Source organism: Benincasa hispida, chromosome 8, assembly GCF_027475165.1.
Source record: "Benincasa hispida cultivar pf3 chromosome 8, pf3_genome.v1.1, whole genome shotgun sequence".
Taxonomy (NCBI): domain Eukaryota; kingdom Viridiplantae; phylum Streptophyta; class Magnoliopsida; order Cucurbitales; family Cucurbitaceae; genus Benincasa; species Benincasa hispida.
In genome coordinates this window covers 63,443,183-63,454,285 of record NC_143485.1, presented here as the reverse complement: position 1 = coordinate 63,454,285, position 11,103 = coordinate 63,443,183, and the positions used below count along the sequence as shown (strand labels likewise).

The 11,103-nt window shown below is 30.2% G+C and overlaps 2 protein-coding genes across 2 annotated transcripts; one reads left to right on the top strand and one right to left on the bottom strand.

Annotated features, from left to right (window-relative positions):
- Positions 1-341: 341 nt before the first annotated feature.
- Positions 342-4,014, bottom strand: LOC120069868 (chlorophyll a-b binding protein 3, chloroplastic-like). Its single transcript, XM_039021681.2, has 2 exons — positions 3,552-4,014; positions 342-966 (listed from the first exon to the last, which is right to left on the bottom strand). The coding sequence occupies exons 1-2, from the start codon at positions 3,860-3,862 to the stop codon at positions 477-479; spliced, it is 801 nt and encodes a 266-aa protein (XP_038877609.1). The 5' UTR covers positions 3,863-4,014; the 3' UTR covers positions 342-476.
- Positions 4,015-6,863: 2,849 nt separating this feature from the next.
- Positions 6,864-10,061, top strand: LOC120069867 (chlorophyll a-b binding protein of LHCII type I, chloroplastic-like). The gene is made up of 2 exons (XM_039021680.2): positions 6,864-7,238; positions 9,451-10,061. The coding sequence occupies exons 1-2, from the start codon at positions 6,931-6,933 to the stop codon at positions 9,938-9,940; spliced, it is 798 nt and encodes a 265-aa protein (XP_038877608.2). The 5' UTR covers positions 6,864-6,930; the 3' UTR covers positions 9,941-10,061.
- Positions 10,062-11,103: the final 1,042 nt, after the last annotated feature.

Below are 11,103 nucleotides of genomic sequence, written 5' to 3'. Positions count from 1 at the left end.
CGAAAGGAGATGTGCAAACGGCAAATGGAAAAAAAAAATACAAAAATACAAAAATTTCGCGTGGCACCATAATAATGAGCCATGTAGCTGGGCTGCAGGTCTAAGGGTAATCAGCCTGCACTGTTTTGCTCTTCCTCAGATATGCACTCTTTTGTGTTAAAGGATAGCCCTGTTATTTGACTTAGATATATTTATTTTGACCATTTTAGGGTGTACATAGGAGTCCAATCATTCATCTTCAAAATGCTAATTGACGTTGCTAACCAACTATGCTCAAATTGACCATAGGCAAAAAAAAAAAAAAAAAAAAAAAAAGGAAAAGAAGAAAAAGAAAAAAGATATTTAATATAAACACAATTTTCATTTCATTTTTAATTCGGATTAAAACATTACAACAATGGACTTTAGCTCCCATTTCACAATTAAATTAGTTGAAAGGGAAGTAACTAAAACTCATGTCCACTACATTATGTGGCTCATTTTCCAGGAACAAAGTTGGTAGCGTAAGCCCAAGCATTGTTATTGACTGGGTCAGCAAGATGGTCAGCAAGATTCTCCAGTGGGCCCTTGCCAGTGACGATGGCTTGAACGAAGAATCCAAACATAGAGAACATGGCCAATCTCCCATTCTTCAGCTCCTTCACTTTCAACTCTGCAAAGGCTTCCGGGTCATCTGCAAGCCCCAACGGGTCGAAGCTCCCACCGGGGTAAATCGGGTCGGTCACTTCCCCAAGTGGGCCACCGGCGATTCGGTATCCTTCGACGGCCCCCATGAGAACCACCTGGGAGGCCCATATGGCTAGAATGCTTTGGGCATGGATCAAGCTTGGATTCCCTAAGTAATCGAGCCCACCTTCGCTGAAGATCTGTGAACCGGCTTTGAACCACACTGCTTCTCCGAACTTCACGCCGTTGCGGGAAAGAAGCTCCGGGAACACGCAGCCCAACGCTCCCAGCATAGCCCACCTGAAGCAACGACCAAGCCGAATGATTTTGTCTTCTTTTCCTTTGTTAGAGTTATTTTCTCTTTTCTTAGCAGCACATTAAATATTTAGCTTAATTAAAAAATAAATTCAAGTTTTTAAGAGCCATATTAACCATAATTTGTTTGTAATCTTTTTCAAGTTATTTTAAAATGCATTTAAGTAAAATATTAAAGGCAAAATGATTTTCTAAGAATATTATTTTTATTTTTAAAATTTGTCTAGATTGGTACTACAAAAATACATAGAGAATTTGTAGTGGATGTCCAAAAAGTAAGTATGGTTTTGAAAGATGACCATTTTTGAATTTACTGACATATGGCCAAATTAAAATTTTGTTTCAATCGTGGCTGAATGTTTTTCCTCACTCTACCCTTCCTGGATTCCCACTATCTCATTTTATGAAAAATGCTTCGAAACATTTTCACAATCTCAATTCCTGAGTTAGGTTTTTTAAAAAGTTCTTTAATTTAGATTTTGTTCGCATTATCTTTTTTAATACTTGAAATTCAATTTGAAATTATCGTGAGTTATTATTTTCAAATATTGAGAGCTTTACATGTATTTAACATTTAGATTCTCCCCTTAAAACTATATTAATATTTTTCTTTTTTTATTACAAAATTCTTATAAATAAAAAAATCCAAAAAAATATTTACATTTTATAAAAAAAAAATTTCAAAAATTTTTATATTTTAAAACTTTTTGCTATAAATAATTTTAAATATATTTTTTTTATATTTAAAAAGACCCCCTTCTTTTTATTCAACACTTAATAAAACTAAACTATGGTATGCAATTTTAGATTCTCCCCTTAAAACTATATCTATTTTTTTCTTTTTTTTATTCAACATCTAATAAAACTACAATATACAATGAATCTTTCCAAAATAGCACATCATTTTGATGGTTTAAATGGTTCAGAAAAAAAAAATCTATAACGTAAATATCAAGTTATTAACATCAATTTTTGCATCACCAATTTAAAAGTTTTTTTTTGTCATATTCACTTTTATTAAGTATCTATCTATGTTAAATGATATGAACAAATATCTTTTTTTTAAAAAAAAAATGCTATGATCAACAAATATCAATTACTAAGTACTTGTTACAATTATTAAATATTCTTGATCATAACATACAAAAATACAAAGTATTTACGTCAATGTCAAATTTATTTGAACACGTAAAATATTGATTGCTTGTTATAATTATTGAATATTATGGAATGTATTAATGGTATTCTCAACTTTCTATTGTCAATGTTTATAAGATAATATCTATCGAACCCATAATTTCAGAATAAGTAATACACTAATTTCAAATACACCATAATTGTGTTAAAATATTGCAAATAAATACACTATATAAGATATGAATTGGATTTTTTTTTTTTTTTTTTTTTTTGCCATTCTTCTAGTTTTGACTCTATCATCTTATTTCTCTCCCTAGATGTTCTAAGATAGTGCAAATGAATTGTTTCAAAAACCTTATCAAATTTCATATAATAAGAAATCAAAATTTAAACATTAAAGATATCCAAACCAAGAATCCCACAATTTGTGGGTCCTAGATGATCCTGAATTAATTCATCGAATCTTAAGATTAAAACTCTTCCTCAATATTAAATTCTTAGATACGAAATTATTAGCATAATAATCTTGAGATCTCCCTTATTCTCATTCCACTGTCTTAATATTCGTAGGAAATTGGAAAATAGAGAACGTAGTTTAATAATAGAAAAATGTTTTAGATAAAGCTTTTATAAGAACAAGCATTAGAGGTGAAAAAGATATGTACGCCCAAGAAAAAGGAAAGCTAGCAAGATCTGAATGAATGTTTGCAAAGGTTTCAAACAAGGGTGAAGGAAATGTTTATAATCATATGGTGAGTGATTATTAATCCCTTATTTAAAATTAATTTCATCGACATGATTTGATATTTAGGGAAAGCATATTGCAAGTTTTCAAATATGATTTTTTTAAAAAAATATTCACCAGAGGGATTGTTTCAAATATGATGGAATTAGAGATATATGAAGTTAGGGCTTCATACTTTTTTTTTTTTTTTTTTTTTTGCTTGAATACAATGTATTTTCTCCAAACTACCTTATATGTTTGAATTTGATTTATGATTTCTCTAATTTTTTACTCAACTTTGTATAATTTTTCTAATTTTAAATTTTCAGATTTAAGTTTTGTCCATTTTTTCGTGTGATAGTGTCTCTTGATTCTGCATTATTTTGAATTTAATATATTCATGAAGATATCTTTTCCTTGAAATTTTCCTTTGTTTTAGTTACTATTTTCTTGATTTCAAATAAAGGGTGTTTTAGTCCATTCATAGATTTAGTAGTTGGCCATTTATCAAAAAATAAACATGTTAGGCCTTTTTTTTCCAAAACCATTAATTAAATATGGCTATTTGTCCAATTGCCCAAATGCATATCGTCTCAATGTTTGCTAATTGGTTTCCAAAGTTTCAATTCATCGACCTAAAAACTTTTGATAGGAAAAATCAAATTATAGTTTAGTACATTTTATTAAATTAATTTGGTCGACATCTTACCTGGAGTGGATGACTTCAAGCTCACGATTCTTGGCGAACGTCTCGGGATCTGCAGAAAGTCCGGCAGTATCCCAGCCGTAGTCACCAGGAAATTCTCCGGTGAGATAAGACGGAGGCTCGCCGGAGAATGGTCCCAAATACTTGACACGGTCAGGTCCATACCAAGGGCTACCAGACGAAATAGATTTGGAGGCGGATTTCCTCATGCTGACTCTGCCGCCATTGCCGAGAAGCTCCGGCGAAGAGGGAGTGAGTTTCACTGCCTTTCCGGCGAGCGACGGAGAAGAGAGAGCCATTGTTGATGCGGCCATTGCAACCAACACTTACAGAAATGAAAATTCCGTTCACGATTAGAACAGCTGAAGTTGCTTAGTTGCCGTTGTGATGAAAAAAGCCGTTGAGGTTAAGTTCTTAAATAACAGACGATTGTTATCGTGGGAAAATCAACGCCTGTGAGTTCATTGGTTGTGAATCTCCACGTGGCGGTTTGTATGGCCACAAATGAAAATCCCATGTGATTTAAATGGAAAAGGAAATGTTTTATTATTATTAGTTTAATAATATCACATTGTCCCACTTGGCATCCAATCAAAAGCCATTGATATTGGAGGCATTAGATATTCTAATATCCGTTAGAGGGAAGTTTCTTGGTATTGAAGATTTATTTCAGATATTGGATAAGATATCATATGCTAAAGTTCTTTATCCTAATTATCTTCTCTTTTAGTTCTTCCAAGGTTAAAATTTGAATTAGGATCTAAATTTGAACCTAGTTATATATTTAAGGTAACTATTTGATTTTTTTTCGTGTAAGTTTATTTCTTTTTGAGAAAATTTTGTGTAAGTTTATAAACATAATCTCACCTTTTTTTTTATTATTATTACTATTACTGTTTTCTACTCCTGTGGTAAAAAATAAAACTAAGTTTTTGAAACTTAAATCAAAAGCAGTTTTAAAAGCATGTTTTAGTAAAAACATGCTATTGATCAAGAACTTGATCAACCTTTTGTGTGAAGGCACATCTTTGCTTATGGGGGCAAGTGGAACTAAAATAGGATTCCTAGGTAGATTAGGGGTATAAGCTCCCTAGGGCTAGGCACATTGTCTACGAAAGGAGTTTTGTATCCATCTCTATAGATATTTTGATATCCAACCTTCCAATACTCTATTACACAATATTTATTAGCTTAGCTTAGTTGGATGGGTCGAGCAATAAGTATTTCTCGATCAACCTAAACCTAATAAAGAAAATTTCTTACGCTGATCTGTTGAAAGTTTTGTTAAGCAAGCTACCTTCAATTAAAAGATTTGTGGTTGACAGAAGTGGGACATGCAAAATTATATGAGAGAAACTGTCTTGAATGGATCCTCTTGAAATCGGTCAATCAATCCTAATGGACTCGATCTCAAAAATCGAAGACTCATCTCACCCCTATCGGTCGAGTTGCTTTACTATCATACATCAATTTCTTAATTGAGCTCTATGGTTCAAAACTGACTTTAAAATGGATAATCATAAAAAATTTTAAATAATTTTTTCTCCAAAGCAAGATGGTGCTTATGGAAGCTTGTAGCTATTGTATGAATGCTTTTCTTTTTTAATTTGACTAAAAATTCAAATGGTCGTTAAAAAAAGTGTAAAAATCACAATATACAAATTGGAAGAAAGAAGCATAAATTAAAAATAAATAGAAAAACTTAAAAATGAAATCCTTATCATATAGGACCGTAGTGTTGTTCAATCTCTCAAATAACCTTTTTTTAGAAAAAATGTGATATGAAACAAGACGTCCTCGTGTTACCTTTGAGACCAATCACACACTCAAAAGTCGAGAAGTTACAGTTAGCATTGAATTCTCGCGTACAAATGGAGATAGACTCAATTGAGGGGATTCAAACAACAACATTTAGAAGCTCTATAATTGGTTTTAGTTGATACTTCCAAATGAAATCGATTGAACTAGGTTAAGTTTTTAATTCACATTTTTTTTAATATTTGCAAACATACCTTATTTTTGGGTATTTTCATTATTGGACCCATATATGTTTTATTTGGTTTTTTAGTTTTTGAGTTAGGGGTAGAATGGACTTTTTAAGTCCCTTTAGTTAAGTAGGATGAGTTTAAAGGAGGGATAAAAAATACAATGCATTAGTTTTTTATGTTTGAGTTTTACGGTTTCCTCTGAATGAAAATTCCTAGGTGATGACATAGTCTCATCACCTTCTTTTGCAATTCTTGAATCAGGGTTGTATGCAATAACATTCAGGTAAATCTGATCATCTTACTTGTGGAGTGTTCGAACTTTGAGTAAAGAACCAGTTCTCCTTATTCTCTTAGTCTTAGCTTCTTTGCACTATCGCCCAACGCACCAAGTGGATTTCTAATTTTCAAATCTTAAGATTTTTGTATTAAAATGTAAATGTTAAATAGTGCAGCGCAAAGATTAAACTTTTTGTCATTCAAAAGCAATGGTTTAATTAATTTATACCCATTGACCGGTCATTATAATTGAAACTCTTACTTACGCTTTTATATGATTTAGTACTCTCTAATTCTATATGTATTTTACATAAAAATATCAATTTCAATGTTAAATTATAGATTTAGTTTCTATAATTTGAAGAAAATTAAAATTTAATTCCTACGTTATATAATTAGAATCTAGTCTCTAAGGTAATTTGATAAAATTCTTCTAAATAGTCTATCTAATTGGACTATTTATGAGGAGTTTACCAAATTATATGAACTATTTATGAAGTGCTTATGAAGTTTAATCAAACTATAAGAAGTGAATTAAACTTAAAATCATAGGAGCTAAATTTAAACTTTCTCAAAACTATAAACATCATATTATAATTTAATTTACATTTTAATAAACTATAACCTCTACTAAAGAATATATTGTAACCCAGCTATGTTCAAATGATTTGACATAGCAAATCAAACAAACAAACAAGAAATCGTATGTTTGAATAACTATAACATCTTCTTCCAAAAATATATATATATATATATATAATATCATTTTCTCTGATATTAATTTTCATTTGATGAAAGGGTAAATATCATATAAAAATGTAAAAGTATCTTCTTATGTACAAGCTAGCTTGAGGGTAAATATGATGATGCATGGTCAGAAGATAGAGAATCTTTTCACGTGTCATCATTTTATTGGCAAAGAGGATGGCTAATCCAGCATGTTGAGATTTTAGGATATCATCAGTGAAGTGCCACGTGGCAGCATCAGAATGGAAATGAAGATACCGATCTCAGAAAAAAAACTACTATATATGATGTCTCAAACGCTGCATTTGATAAATACACATATAACATTCTTCTCGAGTTCCAACAGTAAAATTAGCTTATTCTTACTTGCAATGGCGACCTCAACAATGGCATTGTCGTCGCCCTCACTCGCCGGAAAGGCGGTGAAACTCACGCCCTCCTCCCCCGAGCTTCTCGGCAATGGCAGAGTCAGCATGAGGAAATCCGCCGCCAAGCCGGTTTCTTCTGGAAGCCCATGGTACGGACCCGATCGTGTTAAGTATTTGGGGCCATTCTCCGGTGAGCCTCCGTCCTATCTTACCGGAGAATTCCCCGGTGACTACGGCTGGGATACTGCCGGACTTTCCGCAGATCCTGAGACCTTTGCTAAGAACCGTGAGCTTGAAGTCATCCACTCTAGGTAACAGATAATCAAGCTATCATATTCTTCCTCCAAGATTTTTTTTTTTAAAAAAAATTATGTTTGTAATTTAGACATATTTCTTTTTTTTTTTTTTCCTTTTGTATTTGTTATTTTTGAAAATTGAAGTTATATATACTAGTTTATTTTATTTTCTACTTCGGATAAATGTGTTGGAAATTGATCCATATTTGAAATTTTAAGTTTTATTTATTTATTTATTTTTAATTTGGCTACAAATTAAATTGTTATCTTGAAAAAATTTGAAGATTATTATAAAAATTTTGTGGACAAATAAACACAAATTTAAAAAACTAGACAGAACCTTAAAGAATTTATAGTTTTAGGATCAAATAACAAATTTAGTTTCTAAATTTAAAAGGTCTAAACTTAACTCAATTAAAGTATATATTCATGAGCGATGTAGGTTGAATCTTCTCAACCACATTAGTACACGTTTGAAATTTACCAAATATTATATAAGTTGGAAATTTATTATATACAATTAATTATATATACATTAAAAAATTTAGATTTTTCTTATGAAAAAAAAATTAGACTTAATCTACATAATACTGAAGACATAATTTTAAATTCTGTTGGATAATAATTTCATTCTTTTAATTTTCTCTCCATTTTAAAATTATGTTTTTCACCTTCCTTAATAACACACTTAGATTCATAATCAATTCTAATATATATATATATATTTGGTTAGTTTTTAAAGTCTGACTTAGATTTGGCCAAATTAATAGAAAATAACAAAACAAAGATATTTATCGATAAAAATATTATTTATAAATATTATGGATAAAAACAGTGTTTAGAAGATATAATATTATACCTTCACCCATAAACTTAAATTTTGGAATCAATCAGTAACTTAGTATGGTATTAAAGCAGGAGATCCTATGTTTAATCTCTCAATCTTATTTCATCTCTCAATTAAGATTAATTTTCACTTATTGGGTCTCATGCATATTTCAAGCTCACAAGAAAAATAGAGTGTTAATTATAATATTAAAATTTTATAAACTTTAATTTTCAAAAAACCAAAAAACGAGAAGAAACTAAGGTCCTGTTTGGTTTTTGGTTTTTAGTTTTTGAAAATTAAGCTTATTATAAATGCGTCTTCCACCTCTAAAATTTCTTGTTGTGTTTCTACCGATGATTTAAAAAAACCAGCCAAATTTAAAAAAAAATAAATCAAAAACATACTTTTGTTTTATTTAGCTAAGAATTCAACTCTTTTACTCAACAAAAATAAAAATCATACTATAAAATTAAGAAGAAATAGTTTTAGTTTTAAAAAACTCAAAACAAAAAATCAATCAAAACTTAAATGTAATACTTGGATGCATCTTGTGCATCCCTTCTCAATAGTCACGTAAAAAATATTAAAATATTTCAAAAAAAAAAAATTGCCACATGATAAGTTATGATTAGATAATTTAATGAAATGCACAGAGATGCTGCCCAGGATGCATCTAAACATTTTTCAAACTTAAATGGTTATGGAATACTTTAAAACAAAAATTGTAAATTTAACCTAAAATAAAATAAAGGGTAAAATACATTTTTGGTCCCTAGGTTTTAGGTATAGTTTCTATTTGGTCCATAGGTTTTCAAATATTACATATTTGGTCTTTAAGTTTTGAGTTTTGTTTAACTTAGTCTCTAAGTTTTAAAATATTATAATTTTACCTTTGAGATTTGAGTTTCGTTTCAATTTGATCCTTAGGTTTCAAGATTTTACATTTTTAACCTCAATTTTTTTTAATTAAATACTCAATTTTAATCGTTGACGTCAATTTCTATTAATTAATTTAAAAATAATTATGAAGTAAAATTTTGAATTTAATTCTAAAAGTGATAAAAAAAATAATAAAACTTAATTAATTATAATTCTTTTAATGACTTTTAATTTATTAACATAAATTAATATTAAAGACGGAAAATGAGTATTTAGTGAATAATCGTGTTTAAGAGTGTAAATCTTAAAACATAAAAACTAAATCGAAATAAAACTCAAAATGTTAAAGGTAAAGTTGTAACATTTTAAAATTTAGAAACTATATAAAAACCAATATTAAAATTTAAAGATTAAATGTGTAACATTTTGAAATTTAAGAATCAAATAGAAATCATATCTAAAATGTAAGGGTCACAAAAATATTCTTGTAGATGATGTTTTATCGTTGAGTTGGTTCAGGTGGGCTATGTTGGGAGCATTGGGGTGCGTGTTCCCAGAGCTCCTTTCCCGGAACGGCGTGAAGTTTGGAGAAGCGGTGTGGTTCAAGGCCGGTTCACAGATCTTCAGCGAAGGTGGGCTCGATTACTTGGGGAACCCAAGCTTGATCCACGCCCAGAGCATTCTAGCCATATGGGCCTCCCAGGTGGTTCTCATGGGGGCCGTCGAGGGATACCGCATTGCCGGCGGCCCACTTGGAGAGGTGACCGACCCGATTTACCCAGGCGGGAGCTTTGACCCGTTGGGGCTTGCAGATGACCCTGAAGCCTTTGCGGAGCTGAAGGTGAAGGAGCTGAAGAATGGAAGACTGGCGATGTTCTCCATGTTTGGATTCTTCGTTCAGGCCATCGTCACTGGAAAGGGCCCACTGGAGAATCTTGCTGATCATCTTGCTGACCCAGTCAACAACAATGCTTGGGCTTATGCTACCAACTTTGTTCCTGGAAAATGAGCCAACATAATGTTGTGAAATGTTTGTTCTTAAATCTTAGAGTGTGGGTTTTAGAATGAAAGCAGTGAGTTTTGTTATCTGAATCTCTTAATGCAGTATAGAGTAATCTTCGACGTTGAAATCAAAGTCTAGAATCGAAAAAAAATTTCCATATAAAATATCAATGTTGATAGATATTTATAAAAAAAATTATAAAAACAAAAATTTAAAATTGAAATTAACAGGATTTCATTTGGTAATAATTTCGGTCTGGTTTAATAATCATTTTGTTTTTTTTTTTTTTTGAAAATTAAGTGTATTACCTCCGTATTTCTCACAATAATTTGTATCTTTTTTAATTACAATCTAGGAAGCATAGATACTTCTAATTTTATAGAAAATCGGTATTAAATACAGATACATCCAGATCTGTGTCTGATAGCTGATACGTGATTTAAAGTGTCTTTTTTTTTTTTTTTTAATAAATTTTCAGATACGTGTAGCTTACAAGTACATGAAGAGGATACGTTGGGTTTTTTTTTTTTTTTTTTTTTTTTTTTTTTTTTTTAATACAAATTTAAGTCCAATCACTTTAAAAGCCCAACCCACCACCTATTTTATTTAAGTGCATGTTTGGGAATGATTTTAAAATCATCAAAATCATTTTTTCCACTTTTAAAACACTCGAAAACACACTTTTAATTACTTAAAATTAATTAGTTTTCAATTTTACACTTTTAAATGCAATTTTCATTTAGTTTTGAAGGATTAAACATGTTTTTACAATAATTTGAAAATAAGAAAAGTGACTTTAACCATTTTTAAATCACTCTCAAACATAAAAGTCCACTTAAATCGAGCAATCCAAAATAAAATAAATTAAAAATGATAAAAACATAAAAAGTTAAAAGAAAAAACCCAAAATGTAATTAAATCTTCATTCTTCTCTTCTCTCTCACTATTTAAATCATGATTCACACCCCTTCGTCATCAACTTCATTCTTTAATCTACATCCTCTATTTCTTTTCTACCGTCTCTAATCGCTCAACCACCACTCAACGTTATTGGATTTTTTTTTTTCAAGTTTTCACTCTCTTCTTGGATCTATTTTCTAACTTATAATAAGTAATATAACAATTAATTGGACATTATCATATATATATATATATATACACACACATAT